At 38.1% G+C, this 19,499-nt stretch overlaps 2 protein-coding genes and 1 long non-coding RNA gene across 6 annotated transcripts; 1 reads left to right on the top strand and 2 right to left on the bottom strand.

The window, feature by feature from the left end:
* Positions 1–61: 61 nt before the first annotated feature.
* smcr8a (Smith-Magenis syndrome chromosome region, candidate 8a) lies at positions 62–4,613 on the bottom strand. The gene is made up of 2 exons (XM_067419711.1): positions 2,315–4,613; positions 62–2,163 (listed from the first exon to the last, which is right to left on the bottom strand). Exons 1-2 carry the CDS (start codon positions 4,453–4,455, stop codon positions 1,716–1,718), a joined length of 2,589 nt encoding a protein of 862 aa, XP_067275812.1. The 5' UTR covers positions 4,456–4,613; the 3' UTR covers positions 62–1,715.
* Positions 4,614–4,622: 9 nt separating this feature from the next.
* top3a (DNA topoisomerase III alpha) lies at positions 4,623–18,733 on the top strand. Of its 3 annotated transcripts, XM_067419701.1 has the most exons (19): positions 4,636–5,647; positions 5,782–5,841; positions 5,932–6,005; positions 6,098–6,173; positions 6,267–6,375; positions 7,435–7,578; positions 7,667–7,837; positions 7,939–8,042; positions 8,147–8,221; positions 8,865–8,947; positions 9,419–9,626; positions 13,963–14,148; positions 14,245–14,374; positions 14,474–14,587; positions 14,712–14,877; positions 15,032–15,178; positions 15,299–15,421; positions 16,705–17,435; positions 18,567–18,733. In XM_067419701.1, the coding sequence occupies exons 1-19, from the start codon at positions 5,477–5,479 to the stop codon at positions 18,719–18,721; spliced, it is 3,027 nt and encodes a 1,008-aa protein (XP_067275802.1). In that variant the 5' UTR covers positions 4,636–5,476; the 3' UTR covers positions 18,722–18,733. The 3 variants fall into 3 exon arrangements, with proteins under 3 accessions (XP_067275796.1, XP_067275802.1, XP_067275790.1); XM_067419695.1 differs by having other exon boundaries at positions 4,623–4,778; positions 13,963–14,374; XM_067419689.1 differs by having other exon boundaries at positions 13,963–14,374.
* On the bottom strand, positions 14,879–19,464 carry LOC137043451 (uncharacterized). Of its 2 annotated transcripts, none has more exons than XR_010898482.1 (3): positions 19,269–19,464; positions 15,285–15,445; positions 14,879–15,152 (listed from the first exon to the last, which is right to left on the bottom strand). It is a non-coding gene; the product is annotated as an uncharacterized lncRNA (long non-coding RNA). The 2 variants fall into 2 exon arrangements; XR_010898487.1 differs by having other exon boundaries at positions 15,285–15,411; positions 19,269–19,463.
* Between the last annotated feature and the right edge of the window lie 35 nt (positions 19,465–19,499).

The raw sequence follows: 19,499 nt of genomic DNA, 5'->3' as shown, positions 1-19,499 counted from the left end.
AATAGGACAGTAGGGTTTTGCTGAATACACAAACTGTTACTGAATAGATTTGATACAGATGTGATGCACATGGCTAAATCAGAAATAATTTAATGATATTGAAGGCAGAGTAATTTCACAGTGGGCAGCAACTCAAAGCACACAGATGACCCTCAAAATATACTTGACTTAACATCTATAAACATTTTAGCATGAAGATTACACCTCACAATACTGTCTTAAAATAGATTTGTGAAAAGTACCAACAAAACTGCATGATTTAGACAGTTACAGCAAACAAGATTTGTTCAAAACCAGCAAAAAGAAATAACCTTCTTAGAAGATAATGTGCGTATAATGGTATGGCTTAATCTCAATTTACATTCAACAGACTCTCCAATTAAATGCTGAAAAATCTGTCTCTAACAAATCATTACAAAGGCCAATAATTACTGGGAAGCCAAAACAACTTTATATTAAGACACAGTTGTGACGAAACGGCGGTGGCAGTTAAGGTCAGTAATTCTGGACTACAACTGCATTCATGCAGTAGTGGGAATAACAATTACAGACAATGTAGTTTTGGCAACAACCACCATTATCATTCATTTTACAACACTACAACAGCCATTAGAATGATGTGCCACTTCATCCCCAGTTACTCATGCTGACGTTGCTTGCACACAACAATTTATATCCATTTGAAATATATCTAGAAAGGCTGAAGAGTACAACACGCAAGATACAATGGTAGTGTTTATAAAAGCCCTCGTATTTTGCCATTGTTACATTGTGTTCTTCAAACATGCAGAAGATTGTGTAACAGTACTCCACATTGTGACATTTCACATGCAGTACATTCATTCACCTTATCACACGATTACATTAAAACACAAAGGGCAGTTGGCTCAATTTTTGTTTGTTTAACAATGTCTGTAACCTTTGTTCATCTTTGATTTACAAATAAAATCTCAAATGTGATGTCCACTAAAGAGGGCAGAAACAAGGTGCTAATTTCCTATATCAAGAAGTACATTAATTTCTCAAGATCAGAATGCAAGAATCAAAAAGCTGATAAAGGACCAATCCATGAATTAATGCAAAAAAATGTCTGCTAATTTAAATGCTATGCTAGTGCATAAAGGCTGTTGGTCAACTCAATGGTAATTAGCAGCAGCATACTAAGAACGTCTATTGTAAAATACTCTTTTAATGCCACTTTAAGTTAGTTCCAATAAAACTATGCTTGTGATTTTCATGCAGCAACAGTTGCATTGCTTATGAAAGGCAAAAAAAATAAATATTAAACAGCATTAATTATTAAACAGGCCACCAGGACCAGATTAATTAAATGGGGATTAGAGTCTCCTGCTATTGTTTCTGTGAAGCAATAGCTGTTAATGAAAATAAAGTCTGTAACTTAACATTTAACTGAGCTCTTTCAAAACAGGTCTACTTTTGCTCAATCGACAGTGAAATCTTGATTTTATTACAGAGTTCCTATATGGTCTTCAGACCCCATGAGAAACCATTTTATGGAAAAGGGTTTGGCAATAGATTTATATATGCAACCTTTACTCAAAACAAATAGACCACATTCTGTAACACCAGACATTCAAACAGCTGCTTCCTGAAATGCCATGAGAATATTCACAAAAACAACAAAAAAGTGATTACATTCAATACATTTGGTCTCCTGATTTTAACCGGGTCAATGATGAACAGGTAGGGGACATTCAGATTTTGTACAAATAGCTGGTGGTGTAATTAAAACAAAAAGCCTGGTTGACCAATTTCGAGGACCCCTGAATGTAATGCTGCTTGATAAGCTCACTCAGGTACTGGACAATTTTACTCTCCTCAACAGTGTAGCCGAGCTGCAACAAGAAATTAGTCCTGCGTGACGTTACCGAGCCCTGGTCGTTGATGTCCATGGGAAGGTGAATGTGATGACAGAATGTGTAAAGGAAGGCCTTGGCTGCAAGTTGAGTCAACATACCCTGAACATGGAGGAAGTAGGTACTGCCACGTTTTATCTGAGTCCTGTGGTCTGCCAAATGGCTTATTAGGGTTCCTCTGTATGGTGGACACCGGAGGGTCTTGTTGTCACAATCCAAAATGCTTATGTAACGGCTGTATCGATTCAAAGAGTGGAGGATGCTGGATCCAGCTGGGGAGGCAGCTCTATAAATAAAAATAAAAGGAAGTGTCAAAACTCTGTACACTGCACTTTTGGTCACTGATTTAAAGCATTACAAGCAAAAAAAATTGACACAAACACTTTTGAAACTAAAACTGTTATTGATTGACTATAGGTCAAATTTTCACAACATACCTCTGCAATCCAATAAGTTTCCATCTCTGCAAGTCTGTAAGCTGAAATGGCGTTGAAAGCCATGGTTGGATGGTTTCACCGTACTTTCCGAGATTGGGCACGAAAATGCACAAAGCGTTGACCAGCTTTCTCACCGTGCCCTCATCCACCCCCAAAATAACAAGCGTTCGGCCACTCAGAAGGCAGAAAATGGCATGTTGAGCAAATGGATATTGCCTGATGAATCGAAGAGCACTGTGACCGGATTTCTTCTTCTGCTTTAGCGTCAACACACTGCCATAAGTGAAGGGAGACACCGCATGGTCAGAACTGGTGGAGGTGCTCATATAGCTTGTACTATCAGAGGCATCTTCAATATTAATTTTTGCCACATCCTCTGCGAGAATGCAAGTGTTTAGTTCGGAAAAAGTCAGTCCCATATTGGGGCTCTCTGCGAGGGCTGACTCTTCCAGAATGTAGTTTACCTGTAAGGCAGGATCTCCCTGAAAAAGAGATAGGGGTTCTTGGTTCACCACAGTGTCGCCACAGCACTCCTGAGCGAGCTCAGGTAAAGGTTCCTCAAAAACAAAACTGTCCTGTCCAATACAGCAGGCTGCATCCATCGGGACTAGATTCCCGTCAGATGAGCTACGGGGGACAGCAACAGAATGGGACGTATTTTCAAATGACGATGCAATGGATACCTTGCCCTTTCTTTCAAGGCCATCAAAGTAATTTGCATGCAGACTGGAAGGACTAACACCTCCAAGTGCTTCAATGCTCTTTTCGCTACTGAAACTCCCCTTGGTCTCTGTGTCAGCGGCCTCAGAGGTTTCCTGCGTGATGTCAGATGTACTGGATTCAGGAGGCCCTTCCATAGACCCAACACCTGGCTTAATGTGATCTACATCTATGCAGGTGGTGTAGGAGTCAAGACTCATTGGCTCACCAGATAAGTGCAGAATGGGGACTTGTGGGTTGTTGGAAGTGATATTGAAGTTCTTTGAGGTTCCTTCATCCTCCCAGTCATATTCAGCATCGAAGAGAAAACTAGTAACTCTCTGTTTGCTCAGAAGAGCCCTGTCGATCTGGCTGATGTAAATAGAGCACAGATCTCCTCGGAATGACTTCTCGATTCCATTTAGTTGCTCTAAAGTTTGGTGGAAAAAGATGGAATCACAGAGCTCTTCTAACGTTTTCAAGCGTTTATCAAAGCACTTTGCAGATTTGGCCTTGATGAGCTGAGGTGTGTAAGAAGACTTTCTACTATCACTTTCAGATTCCACAGTCTTATCTGCAATTTCAGAATGATTACTATTTAGCACATCATCTGATTCACTTGTGTCAGCCTGTTTCTTTGTTTCGCATTGTACAAAATCCATATCTCTCTTTTTCCGGGAAGGATAAGATGTGATTTGCCGTAGTAGATCTTTGTGTTCATAGATAGACTTCTCCATATTTGCCAATTCATTCGCCTTCTCAATAGCTTGTGTGGAATAACAGCCAGTGTTCATTTTCTGCAGCTCTGCCTCTTTGTGCAGCACAGTTCTGGTGTACTCCAAGTCTTTGAGTTTCTTTTCCAGTTCATTTGCAAAAGCTTTCCTGTTTCCCAATTTGAGAATTTCCGAAGCCTTGGAAAACTCGGAAGACATTTCTTGGAACTGTTGCATGATCTTCCTTTCATCTGCGGAAATGTAGGCCATGCAAAAGGGTCGTACGAATCCACGAGCTTCCAAGTCGTACAGAGTCAGATGATGGACATAAGCAAAAGCCCCCTCCTTGGAATCACCTAGGACAACTTTTGAGTCCTCCACAAAATTGAGCTTTGGGTAGTTACTGCCAGGTGGATGTCCGGCAAAAGATGCCTGGTAGTCCACAGACATGATGCGTAGTGAGAAGTAGTTAAGGTCAAATGTCCCGCACACTTTGGGGTCATTGGGAATGGTGAGTAAAGGCTGTGGACCAACCTGCTCTGAAAATTCAGAGATGAGTAGGAAATCTTTTGAGAATTTTGCATAGGATGTCTTCGTCCAAGGATTTGCATTGGCAGTATGAGTAAACAAAGGCACAGAAAACTCCTCTGGAAGTGACAATGGATCCGAGAACGAGTCTCCAAAATCATCTTCTTTGGTAAAAGCCACCACATCTGGTGAGCCAATCATGTTCTCGGAGTATATAATGAGACATCAGCAGAAATATCCTCCCATGCTCAGTATCTCCATCAATGAAGACATGATATTTCACAACGCCATCATTTAACAACGCAAATCATAAATATGTTGTGCACTGACTGACGACTCTCTCTCTCTCTCTCTCTCTCTCTCTCTCTCTCTCTCTCTCTCTGCAGCTGCACTGGTCAGTCCACTGAACCCGATCACGATCTGCTATGCATGAGCTTGAAGACGATGCGCTACAGTCTGAAAAACCTTTGACGTCGCCCGCCATACATCTGAAACATCTGTCAACGGCCAACGCGTATATAAATGTATGTATAATCGGCTATCTATATGTCATATCTAAGCGAAACCACCGCTGCTACAATGTGCTCCAGCTGTTCAATAAACTGACATCCCCTGAAAGCAGCCATATTTAAACGATCATAACCTTCCCACGTGATTGTCCTGATGAGGAAGTGGTTGTGTTTCAAAACTCAGTGAGCTGCCTAGCTAAACAGGATTACAGGGGGGTTCCATAGAGGGTTCCCAGCCAGCGACTCGGAAAGCGCCTATGATGCCTACTCCTGTTTTGGCACACAGACAGTGCATTTGTTATGACGCGTTTTGTGGTTGTCGAGGGGAGAAATTACATTATTAGAGTCACATGACAAGACTCGTTCTCATATCTCTGGAAACTATTTAATTTCACTTATTAATTTGTTTCAGTTTATGACATTTCTTTGGGGGAAATACAGCCATACGGCATTCGAACACATTGCTTTACGGCATTTTTACGACATTTCTTGTCAGGCGCCGAAATTGGAAGTTCTAAGAGTTGATTCATATGTTGTGATCACATATTATACTTTTACAGATATATTTTCAAAACTTTTAGTTTACACTGATATGTTTTACAATTATACTTAACTTATAAGTGTCAGGGTTTTACTATGCTAGTTAGCACGCTGCTGTTAATGCGCTGTAATGTCCGGAGTGTATTGTGATCATGCGCTGCTAGATCACAGTTATGAACATTTTGCATAGATCACTAAGAGTGACAATTCACAGTCGATTTTCTAGGCAAATATCTGTAAACATGATAAGACGCACTCAGATTAAGAAAGTGCTCTGTGTTGCTGAGAAAAACGACGCCGCTAAGGGCATAGCAGAGATCATGTCAAATGGGAGATCGAGAAGAGTGAGTAACTTAACTTAACTGACTGTTATACACTTATTTTGATCTACAATGTCAGATCTTGTTATCATCAAGAGAGTTGTTGCTTTTTTTGTTAGGATTATCGCCATTGGTAATTAATCTGGTTTTCTTTACAGAGAGAAGGCTACTCTGTTTACAACAAAATATATGAGTATGAATACAACTTGTTTGGCCAAGTAAGTACTTTTTGGTTAATGACTTGGGGGAATAAATATGTTATAATAAATGGTATTTATGTGCTGATAATGGTGTTCATTTCTTCACAGAATGTAACTGTATACATGACATCAGTGTCAGGCCATCTCTTGGGTCTTGAATTCAAAGCTCCTTTTCAGAAATGGTAATACACATATATTGCTTTAATATAATAATAACTTACCTAATTACCAAATACCTATAGTTCATGCAAACGTTATGTGTTCTGTGACACAGGCATAGTTGTAATCCTGTCCTGTTGTTTGATGCTGAGGTGGAAAAGTACTGCCCTGAAAACTTTGTACCGATCAAGGTACTATTTTCCATTCATTTTGGAAATAAATACATTTTTTACAATATAAGCTTGTATTTTATATTGCAAAAACAATATATTTACATTATCCAGAGGACTTTGGAGAGAGAGGTAAGACAGTGTCAAGCTTTGGTCATTTGGACTGATTGTGACAGAGAAGGAGAGAATATCGGCTTTGAGATCATCAATGTCTGCAAAGCAGGTAAGTTTAGTGTATCGTGTACTTGTGCTGTATATTTCTTACAACATTTTAAAGTCGGCATGAAAAAGAAATTGCAATAATTGTAACGTATAAAGAGTATGCATTGACGCCACTTTTCTGCTGGATCACGTCCCCTCAGCCGGACTGAGTGGCAAAGGAGCATGACTGGATTTAAAAGGGGAAACTGCTAGTAAATCAAAAGATAATCAATTATTCAGACTCAATGGTGTTCCTTAGAGCTTACCAAAGACCCAGTGACCCCTGTAAATTGACATGCATCCAGGAATCCTGATTTCTGACATTTCTGTGTACCTGATTTTGATGCTGGGGAAGTACATAAAGCAAATTTGCCTGTGAACACTTAATATAAATATAAAATAATAGGTCTAAATCCGGGCAATCACATATACCAGTAATATCATCGTATTGACTCATCTAGCCCTGAAACCTGTATATAATTGATGAGTTGTCAATACAATATAACAATACAATATAGAGGGCATGATTTAACCCCAAAATTCAACATATTGACAAACTGTTAATCTGAAAATCCACATTTAGTTGCCTGGAGTCTAGTTTCTGTGAATTGCAGCGGTCCATTTGCTTCTCTTTTCTGTAGCTTTCGGCATTCTGTAAAAATATACCTCAGATTTCTTGTCAAATATTATTTGTACAGTCAATCTGAAAGCTCTTTGCCGTTTTAGATGCGTTTTGTGTGTTTTTCACAGCATTCACGCTGAACACCAATGCTGCCACTCAGTCGGCGTAACTGCAGTCAATGTCACGTGCATACTCTCTATATCGGACAAAAAAAATGGGGAGGGACTCATCGGATGATTGTGGTTTGTTATTGCTGTGATGTCATGTGAGTGCATCATCAGAGAAGAGATGTGGGGGAAATTATTTGATTAAAGATTACAAAGGCACATTAAATTTACAAAAAAGTTGCACACAGAAACATGGATTACATAATAAATATTGCTATATTACGTTAAAAGTAAGAATGAACAATTTTGATTTCACTGTGACTTTAACCTTCTGTGATATCTTTCAATTTAGTGAAGCCAAACATTCAGGTCTTCCGTGCACGGTTCTCTGAGATCACCCCAAACTCCATAAGGAGATCCTGTGAGACCCTCACTGAGCCGAATATCAACATCAGTGATGCTGTGGATGTGAGACAGGAGCTTGATCTCCGAATTGGTAGGCAAAATGTCAGAGAACATGATCACAAGCTACCTTCTTAAAGACAATGTAATGTATTTATGTTATGTACATTATGTTCCTTGAGGGGCATCATTTACCAGATTCCAGACATTACGCTTGCAGAAGATATTCCCAGAATCTCTCTCCGATCAGCTCATCAGTTATGGCAGTTGTCAGTTCCCAACCCTTGGCTTTGTAGTAGAGCGGTTTAAAGCAATTCAAGCCTTCGTCCCTGAGACTTTCTTTAAAATCAAAGGTACTCTGACTTTTTGAATTTACACAGTTGACATTTAATATTGATGGATGAAATGCGACAAGTGCTTCCTTACATACACTTGTATGTAAAATGTTTGATAGTTGTCCATGAGCCTAATGAAGAGGAATCAGTAGAATTCAACTGGAAAAGACATCGTCTTTTCAATCACACAGCATGCCTTGTGCTGTATCAGATGTGCATGGAGGTCTGTGCTTCTACTTAATTTGTTAAGAAGTATTTTTAAAAACTATTGTTTAATTGTTTCTGTCATCATAAGTTTTCTATGCTTGGCTTTAATCTTTTCTTTAGGATCCCATGGCGAAAGTGATATCTGTAACAAGTAAACCAAAAAGCAAATGGCGACCTTTACCCCTTGACACTGTGGTGAGTAATTTAGAAGATGTCTTTTGACAGAGAGTTTCACAATTTGAAATGCAGTTTAAAATACATTTTACAATTTGAAATATATTTCTATTTTAAAATGTAATTTATTCCTTTGATGTAAAAGCTGAATTTTCAGCATCCACTACTCCAGTCCTCAGTGTCACATGATTTCTTCAGAAATCATTCCAACGATAGGATGATTTGCATTTCACGAAACATTTCTTATTATTGTCAATGTTGAAAACAGTTGTGCTGCTTAATGTTTTTGTGTAAACCGAGATGCATTTTTTTCAGGATACTTTAATGAATAGAAATATCAAAAGAACAGCATTTAGTCGTTTGTAATGTTACTGTCACTTCATAAATGTTGCGTTGCGTTTCCTTTAAAGGAAATCTTACAAACCCTGAGCACGGTAGTGTACTTTTAGTTATACACCTACAGACAACTTTATGAATACTAACAAATTTGACAGTTTTACAACAGTGTATGCAATTGTCATCAACGACATTTTTTCAAAGTGCAATTTTTTGAGTGACCAAAATGATCCACAAATGAGTAGTACTGTTGCATGAGTAAATTCTAATTAATAACTGAATCATGGAGAGAGAAAAAAAATGGTATACTTTTTTTTTTTTTGGTCAGGAACTTGAAAAACTGGCTTCAAGAAAATTGAGGATAAGTGCCAAAGAAACCATGAAAATTGCAGAAAAGCTGTACACTCAAGGGTATGTTCTACATCATTTCATCCATATATCAGTGGTCTACAGCGGTGCTTCCCACCTACCAGGATGTTTTTGATGTCTCTCTATTCAACACTAATAAGCTGATGAGTTTAATTAGGTGTTTTAATTAATGAGACATCTAAGACCACATTCACACGAAGCCAGAGCTTTCCATAGCCAATATTTTTCCCCTTGTTTCAATAAATATCCGTGTACACACGAAACCACTGAAACAGACTCAAAACAATATATTATACATGCCAGGCGAGTACATGGCGCTGTAATTCTGCAACAGAAATACAGTAGAAACAGAGAAAACGAATTGTGGCTATAAGGGTTAAACCAATGGTAGATTTTTACATAGACACCTAAACGTGTCTCCGTGTGGACGGGGCCTAAAACATTATGATAAATTCTGGTCTACAGCATGTCTGTCATGCCCCTTCACAAATCAGCTTGTCTGTTTCCTTCCAGGTTTATCAGTTATCCTCGCACTGAGACCAACATGTTTCCACAGAACCTGAACCTTACCCTGCTGGTTGAGCAACAGACACAAGATAATGAATGGGGAAATTTTGCTCAGCGCATTTTGGAAAGCGGTGGGCCCACACCTCGAAATGGAAACAAATCAGATCAGGCCCATCCCCCTATTCACCCCACCAAATACACCAACAGTTTACAGGTGAGCAACCCAGGCCTGGTGCCACAAGAAGGCAAAAGGGGACATTGCCCAGTCAGATCTGATTTGTACCCTCTCATTTTCAACCCCTGAACCCCCTCCACCCCTGAAACCTGAAAATGTAAATTAGGGCTGGGCGATATGACGATATTATCATATATCGACGATGTCTCGCAAATATGTCGATATCGATAACAGTCAGTGTTATCAGACGATAATCGACATCATTAAAATGACGACTGATAAACTCACAGGACATTGCGTTGTCAAATACATTATAAATAGTAGTTACCATACACTCACCTTTTTAGTGTTTTTGATGCATAACTGCAGTAGCCTATATGTGTTAAAGCAAAACATTGAATTATGGATAAGACGTTGGTTGTGTTTTCATTATACACGCGCAAAGAGAAGCACATTGGCTTGGCTAAATGTTTTAAAACGCTCTAAAAATATTATTTCCTATTAGGCTAAATTATAAATATAATAGCCTATTAATAATACAAACATTAATCAAACATGGAAACCTGGAAAACATTTAAAATAGCCTACTTACGCTAAAAATAAAACGAGAGAGAAACCTTTGGGGGGAAAAATAGCTCAAAGAAAGAAAAAAAAAGCTCAACCTTAAACGGTTGAAAATGTCTATAAAAGCTAACCATAGGCCTGTATTTTAAATACTATAAAATAAAGGTGTTAGAATAAAATTATTATAATATAAAAAATGAAAGAAAAATATATTAAAGTGAAGTAAAAATGCGCGTTAAACTCACAGCTCGTGCAGTGATGGAGCGCAGTATTCTGAACAGAAACGCATGAGCTGCTCGCGTCAACACTGCACTTTGCCTAATTACATATTTTCGTTTCGAATGGTTTCGTATAAAAGTGGACATTTTAAGCTTTCTATGCGCATATTTCTGTGAGGCAAGTAGCCTGCTGCGTTTCGGTTTATTTATGAGACGCGCTCCAGTTCATTAGAAATTAAAGCGATCACTCCGGCGACTTCGACACATGTCTCCCATTTGCATATTATTTCTTAAACCCAGGCAATTGGCCAAAGAAACCTTTATTAAAATTAAGATACAATTTAAACAAAACGAAAGAATGCTTTCTACAAAAAATACCTTAATATTAAACTAAATATAACCACCAAAAGCATTTCTGACTCACTCGCATCTTTTCACTTATCATAATCAGATGAAATGTAAAAATACTATTATAATAGGCCTATTCAAACATAATATGCAAAAAGAAAGAAGACAAATATTGTTTAATGGCTACAACAAAGTGAGCTACAGATAAATGTCTGAGCTGGATTTAATTATTTTACAGGTGAGCGGTTCATGAGCGCGCGCCTGCGGATTATTGAGCTGAGTCAAGCCAAGTCAGCTTTATTTATTATATAGTTCTTTTACAATGACGATTGTTTCAAAGCAGCTTCACAGTGTTAAACAGGACAATATTGCAGTTAAATTCGATTTCCAGTCGTTCTGGGAAAACAGTGATGGTATCAGCTTATTTCGTTAATTTTAGTTTTAACATGATCACACCGGTCCGCTTCGCTCATTACAGGCTCGTTCTCATGATTACAGTTAATGTGCCGGGCCGGGCAAGGCTCAGACACAACGAGCACAAGCTCCGGTAGGGTCGGGCTTGATTTTTTGAGAACGATCTAAGCTCTAATTGACATTTAATGTGTCATTGCTGCTCGACCACATATCCGTCGTCTTTGAGAAGCGGCTGCAGAGCGGAAACGAGGCCGCTACTGCTGGGTATAGTGTAGCCTACGTGAATATGGCTGCAGAGATTAGTGGTTCACTTTCTTTCTTTTTTTTCTTCTTTTTTTTGCACAGCCTGCAGATAGCCTCTGTTGGATCCACTGGTTCACCATTTGCATTTGGTTTAAATCCATAATACTGCCAAATTACTAATGTACATCTTTTCTTGGATATTAAGCGTTGTCCTCCATTTTATGCCTGGAAAATTTTGTGGCGCAGGGGAGTGGGCGGGATCAGTGCGGAGTAGATGATATTATCGGATATCGCAATGTTTTTGAAGGCGATTATCGCCCCCCAAAAATTAACATATCGCCCAGCCCTAATGTAAATACACATAAGTAAATACACATACTTGCAAAAAAAAAAAAAATTATAGTTTGTAAAATGTCTATGAAAGCAGCAATGAAAAGCCTTTCATTTATAATTTGACAACATGTTTTATTCATATCGGATACACATTGGCCCTCATTTATCAATCTTGCTTGGAAACTGGTGTATATGTTGGCGTAAGATTATGCTTACACTCCTCTCACCGCCTGATTTATGAAGCTGTGCGTACCTCTGCAATCCAGGTGTACGCAGTACTTGCCCTTGATAAATTCGGCGGCTGAAAACGATCGTCATTAGAATTACACGCCCCTATATATTAAAGTCTCCGCCTCCCCCACGCCCTCATTTTACGCCATGGACAAACAGAAGACGGCAAAGAAGCGAAACTTCTCCGACGTAGAGATCGGGCGCATCTCAATCATCTCACTAGTCCACTAGTCAGGGCACTGATTAGGACATAAGTCAACGGACTGACTCCCTGATCAGTGCTCTGACTACTGACCTATTGAGATGATTGAGACGCGCCCATCGAGACTAGGGAAGTGGAAAAAAAACCCCGAAATTGTTTTATTTGGGAGTTTAAAGAGTAGAATTAAAGGCACCTACAAAAACAAAATATGGACACAAATAACGAGTACTGTTAATAGTGTGGAGGTTGAGAAGCGCAATCCAGCAGTTTAAAGCTGTTTGGATGATAATTACCATCACTGCATTATTTTACAACATGTTTTGAAAAAAATAGCATTTAATTTCGTATCACGGCACATGTATTGGGGTGTACAATAGTGATGATGATGTGATGTGGAGTAAGATTCATTCATTAATAATTACATTACAATTTGTAAGATTCTTCTTATTATTATTATGATTATGATTATTATTCTTAATGACGCTTGTTATTTAGAAGAAGAATGTCGTTTTTATTGATTTTATTATTATTTAAAAGAAGAAGGTCATTTTTATTATTTTGTCAGTCTGAATTATTCCCAGTCCGTGCGCAGCTGCCGGGCCAGGCGGGCCTGAAACGTCAGATAAAGCGCACAGGCTCGCGACTGGAGGAATACATATGCCTAAAAATCAAACGCTTTGGTAAAGTCACAAAAATTAAACATTGACGTTCATGTTGCACAAAAATAAACACTGAATGTTGTTGTTGTGGTTTTTAACAGTGGGTCATATAGCATATCTTGTCAGTGCGTTTTGTGGTGTTAGGAATTGTTTTTCTGCGCATTTTCACACTAACTCAAACGTGCGTACACCACCTCCTGAGATGGCGTAGGATTTGAGCGTGCCGTACGCCAACGTCCATATTGATAAATCTCAAAGTCACCGTGGGTTTGGGTGTACGCAAGGTGTACGCTGGAAATTTGGTGTACGCACTTTTGATAAATGAGGGCCATTGTGTATATAAATATAATGTTTACTGTACTCATCTCCCCGGCGTTCGCTGGCCAATTTAAACAAAAAAATTATTTCAGGAGAAGTGGATGAAGTTATTTGATGTAAATCAGGCAGATATGATTTTCTGAATTGCAGTGCAGACTAACATGGCGGAACCCATCGCACATTATAGATCATAAACCCTATCCACTTACACATATTTGACAATCTGAATTTATCAGATAGTTTATGATATATAGTTAAAGGGATAGTTCACCCAAAAATGAAAAATCTGTCATAATTTACTCGCCCTCAAGTTGTTCCAAACCTGTACGAATTTCTTTCTTCTGCTGAACACAAAAGAAGATATTTTGAAGAATTATTATATATTATCTATATGAACAAAGCATATAGAACAACCATTCACTACCATAGTATTTTTCCCCTACTTTGGTAGTGAATGGTTGTTCGGTCTGCTTGGTTACAAAAATTCTTCCAAATATCTTCTTTTGTGTTCAGCAGAAAGAAAGTCATACAGGTTTGGAACAACATGAGGGTGAGTAAATGATGATAGAATTTTCTTTTTTGGGTGAACTGTCCCTTTAACAAGTTTATGAATATTTTGAATACAAAAGGAAGAAACTAAACAAAAGCAATACATCTGTCATACAGATCGCCCCCCCTTTCCCCAGTAGGCAATGGCCCTCTCATAATTATGAATGCCCCCCTCAGTTTGTGTGTCCTGTTGTAGGCTCTGGAACAACCTCTCTGTTGGAACCAGCATACCTGGAGTTGCAATTAGCTTGACATTTACACAATTGCAATGTTTAATTATTTTTCTTTTTTAAAAGGGAAATGAAAAGCGGCTGTATGAGTTCATTGTACGTCACTTCCTGGCCTGTTGCTCCAAAGATGCTCAGGGTCAAGAGGTGACTGTTGAAATTGAAATAGCTCAAGAGAGATTCTCTGCTAGTGGATTGACGATCCTTGCACGCAATTATCTGGAAGTGTACCCTTATGACAAGTGGTACAATAAGGTGATTACCACTCAAAGCATAATGCATTTTATAGCTGAACATATTGAGTTCAGTTTTGTTTGCTCAACAGGTATTATGCCTCTTTTGTTTGCACAGGTAATTCCATTATATAGGCCTGACACCACGTTCCAGCCCACAGCGATTGAGATGGTGGAAGGACAGACCAGTCCACCTCAGCTTCTGACAGAGGCTGATTTGATATCGCTCATGGAGAAGCATGGCATTGGTACTGAAACTTATAAGTCAAGTTTTGTACCTTAAATATTTGACATCATTGCTGAAAAAGTGATGGTTATGTAGCACTCAGCTTGAGTTGTTGTTGCAGGTACTGATGCAACACATGCTGAACACATTGAGACCATAAAGAGTCGCATGTACGTGGGGCTGACGGCTGACCAGAGGTTCCTTCCTGGAGAGCTCGGCATGGGTCTTGTTGAAGGTAATGAAATGAGCATATTAGTGGATGCATGCAAACCTATTAGAATGCAACAAAATGAGGAGCCTTTAGGATACAGCAGTTTAATCTCTGTGATTTGTGTGAAATTTAAATGTCATTGTTTCAGGGTATAACTCTATGGGGTATGAAATGTCTAAACCAGACCTGAGAGCGGAGCTGGAGGCGGATCTTAAACTTGTGTCAGAGGGCCAGAAGGACAAAGCTTCCGTCCTCAGTTATCATGTGACTAAATACAAGGCTGTTTTTATTGAATCTGTGAGGAAGGCAAAGAAGTGAGTCTGAATGTAGTAGCATCACTTTTTTCAATTTCGGTTACACTGCAAAGTTAAACAAAATACTGCTCTACTTCTGTATTCTGCGCAGCTGGCAATTACATTTCTACATGCAAATTTGAATTGAATGGAATTGCTGTTATATTGCGTGCAGATTGGATGAAGCCTTGTCCAATTATCTGGGCCCGGCTCAGGAGATTACCGAACAAGAGCAAGGCGAGATGGAGATACCATTGCCAGTGCGAAAGTGTCCTCAGTGTAACCGTGACATGGTGCTGAAGAAGAAGAAAGACAGCACAGGGTAAGACAACATCTAGCAGTTTATTTAACAGTTTGGGTTGTTAGGTCGAATCTGAAATGAAAATGTATTGTTGTTTGTTTACTCATCTTCTGATCATCTTTTTTACCTAACTATGTGCAGGATGCTTCTTTCGTGTATGGGATATCCAGCTTGTAGAGCAGCCGTGTGGTTTCCAGACACAGTTCTGGAGGTCAGCAGAGATGAAAGCATCTGTTCGACGTGCCGTCCACATCCTGTGCATATGTAAGGACTGTGGTTCTTATTTTGCTGTGTAATTAATATAACAAAATGCAAAGCATTTACATTACCTTCAAAAAGTTTGGGGTCAATATGATTTAAAATAAATAAATTAATAATTTTATTAAGCAAGGTAACGTTAAATTGATCAAAAGTGACAGACATTTATAATGTTTCAAATAAATGCTGTTCTTTCTATTTATCAAAGCATATCAGAAAGATCATGTGACACTGAGTAATGATGCTAAAAATGCAGTTTTCCCATCACAGGAATAAGTTACTTTTTCAATTTGATTTAATTAAGATTTTAGTGAATTGAAATTGTAACAATATTGTACAATATTACAGTTTTTACTATTTTTTCGTCAAATAAATTCAGCCTTGATAGAGACATTTTACAACATAAAAAAAAACATATTGACCCCAAAGTTATGAACAATAGTGTTTTTACTAACATTTTTACAATAAGGTTTTATATATTACCTTTAGTACATGCCATAGCTTATATGAAATTAGTAATATTTCAAGAGTAGTTTTTAAGCTAGATGAATTTCTATCTAGATTAAATTTAAAGTGCGTCAAGTTGTGTATTTTAACCTTTTTTTCAACTATTTTTAAAGCTACACTGTGTAACTTTTTTTGTTTATTCTTAGCTAAAAACACTTAGTTCTTTCAAAAAGCTCTTTAATGTATATTTACTTCTTTCAAGTAATAAAGTATTCTCGTAAGTTTATAATATGCCATTGAAAATACATACGGATGAGGGGTTCGAATGCCGGTCACCATGTTGCCCCTCCATCTTGAAAGTACATTAGACAAAGAGGGACATACCCATAAATTCAAGCTTCTCCTTTCGCATTTTAACACTCGATGGCAGTAATGAACGAGGTCGAACTGGAAGCCATGTTAATCTTGGACTAAATCGGCCACCGGAATTGAGAGGAACAGAAACTAATATTCACTAGATTGTCATATACCTTTACATATATCGCTAGATGGGGGAAAATATCACACAGTGTAGCTTTAAGAACTGTGAACATGCATGAATTAAGAGCAAAAAATATATTTATGAATTAACATTAACCTACATTAATAAATGCTGTTAAAATTAAGTTTTAGTTACTGATTCATACTGCATTAATTATTGAACCTTATTTTAAAGTGTTGCAGTGTGTGCTAATAATTTGTGCTAATAAAGCATGGACAAGAAGACCAGGACCATGTATTAAGAAAGTTATTAGGTTCATTTTTTTAATATTGACTGGTTTCATTTATAAAATCTTTGACAGGCTGAAGTTTAAATTCAAGAGAGGAAGTTTGCCCCCTATGATGCCCCTTGAATTTGTCGGCTGCATTGGAGGATGTGATGAGACTCTCAGGGAGGTCTTGAACTTAAAATATCTCAGAGGAGGAGAAGCAGATTCTGGCTCTCGGACTAATAACAGCTCTGGGTCAAATCAGCGTCATGTGCCTAGAACTAACTCAGCACCTTCATCCAGGGTGGAGAACGTGAGACCTCCAGCACACAGACCCCGAGCCGACGGCAACTGCCCCCCAGCCAGTCTGCCACCTGCTCAGGCAGCACAACCACCAGCTTCAGCCCAGGGCGGAGCCATTGTGTGTAACTGTGGTCAGGATGCCATTCTTCTCACTGTACGCAAAGAGGGTCCCAACCAAGGCCGCCAGTTTTACAAGTGTAACACAGGGGATTGTAAATTCTTCCTGTGGGCTGACCAGCCAACTGAGCAGGGAGAACCTGGAGGAAACAGAGGACCCCTAACTCAGAATTTTCAACCTCCCAGGCCCTCAAATGGCTTTGGGAACATGCCTCAGCAGAGGCAAAACAACAGAGAATCTGGAGGTGATGAAGGTGAAACCATGTGTAACTGTAATGAACCTGCAGTTACCAGGACTGTCATGAAAGATGGACCAAACAAGGGCCGAATGTTCCACACCTGTGGGAAACCACGTGATCAGCAATGTGGGTTCTTCCAGTGGGCAAACGAAAATGTGGCTCCAGGTATGACGTTTATCATGCTTTCAACTGAAAATACTGTATATACATAGTCAAAATGGGAATATCTTGAACAGGATTGTTCTTACATAGACTGCCATTCGAAAGTTTAGGGTTAGTAAGATTTAAGTAAATGCATATTTTGTATTCTACAGTTACATTAAATCGACTACAGTAACATTTATAATTTTTAGTTATAATAATTGAATAAGTTTAATAAGTAATCATTTCTATTTCAAATAAATGCTGTTCTTTTTTATTCGATTCATCAGAGAATCCTAAAATGTATGACAGTTTACACAAAAATGTGAAGCAGGACAACGGCTTTCAGTATTGTTGGCAATATATTGAAATATCGCAAATGTATTTATCTCAATATGCATATCGCAACGACAAAAGTGTATGATTTAGATTGACGCATATAGCAGAGAATAGACTGGGCACACAACTGTTTCTTATGTGACTTGCGAGACGTTAAAAATAGTTATTAAACGCCATAAAGTGCGAAAACTCCTTGCAGTCTTGCGCTCTGACACACACACCGAGTCGTGCGCACAAGCCACCTCTCAGAAAGCATGTGATCCCTTCAGTTCAGTTTCGTGTCTGCATTACATTTGCATAATTTTTTTTGCATATTTTGCGAATATAGCATTATTTAACAACATTTTTTAATTGCATTTTTCTTCAATATCGCACAGCCCTATTTGATAATAATAACAAGAAATGCTTCCTGATCAGCAAATCAGCATATCAGAATGATTTCTGAAGGATCATGTGACACTGACAACTGGAGTAAGGTCAAGGCTGCATTTTTAGCATCATCACTGGAATAAATTACATTTTAAAATATATTAAAATAGAAATCAGTTATTTTAAATTGTAGTAACATTTCCTAATATTATTTTATTTTTGAATAAAATAAATGTAGCCTCCAAACATTTGAAGGGATTTTTACTTAAACATCCCAGTAAATTCCTAATCAAATGTAACATATTTTGATGCATTTTGTCATTCGCTTGGTTTCTGTCTCTCTCGGGTTAGCTTTGTTTTTTTGTGTGGATTGTGCTACATGTGCAAATATTTTGTTCATTTCTTCAATACTGTTAATGGTTAATTTACCTTTCCTCTAACTTTCAGCCACAGGTTTTTCTGGAGGAAATGTTAGTAAACATCCTGGGAACAAAAAGGCCAACGCTGCCCCAAACAAGCCTCCCACTGCCAAAAGGCAGAGAACCTGTGGAATATGTCATGAGCCGGGTCATACCCGGGTCACCTGTCCTCAGGGGCAGTGAGAACAATCGATCCTGCAATTTAAATTAAATTAATGTTGTCTTATGTATAATAATGTTGTTTTATGTATATATGATTAATTGTATTGTGTAAAATAAAGTTATTTTAAAGTAAAACTATTTTTGTGTGCAGTCATATGTTTTTTTTAATGAATAAGTGTTGCATGACCTACAACAGTGTTACACAGCTCAGGCTCAGGACCAATTTACAATATAAAAAATGTATATTAAAATAACATTTAATTGGAATATTTTTTTTGTGATGATTTTTTTTTTCTTAATTATAGTTATATTATTTAAATAAAGTTGTCAGGGTTATCATGGAATATTATCATCACAAAAATGTCACCAAGTGTAATCCCATTCCAACAAAGCAAATAAAACATTAAAAAGAGGGTTTTATTTTTTATTTTTTTTACCAAAGAGGCCCAGAGAGTCATATTGGGCCCCAGTTTAAAAAAAACTGCTAAATGGATAAATTAATGTAAATGCCGTATGGACTCAAATACACTATATGCTTCCAAAACAAGAGAAAAATCCCACAAATTACCTGAACAACTGCTGATGGGCCCTAGCTGTATTTATGGGGTCCCTATTTGTCCCACGTCCTGTAAATGGCACTGCAAATGATTCAGAAATGATTCGGTGTGTTCTGAGTCAACAAATTAAAAACTTCAAAAGGGTGTAGTTGACCACGATTTGGGTGGGTTGGGTTCTTTTATAGAAACAGAAAGAACTTTTCAGTGAGTGCTTGGTAACGCTGAGCAGTTAATGGGCTGTA

This window comes from Pseudorasbora parva, chromosome 2 (assembly GCF_024679245.1).
Source record: "Pseudorasbora parva isolate DD20220531a chromosome 2, ASM2467924v1, whole genome shotgun sequence".
NCBI classification, from domain to species: domain Eukaryota; kingdom Metazoa; phylum Chordata; class Actinopteri; order Cypriniformes; family Gobionidae; genus Pseudorasbora; species Pseudorasbora parva.
This window is presented reverse-complemented; position numbering and strand designations above follow the sequence as displayed.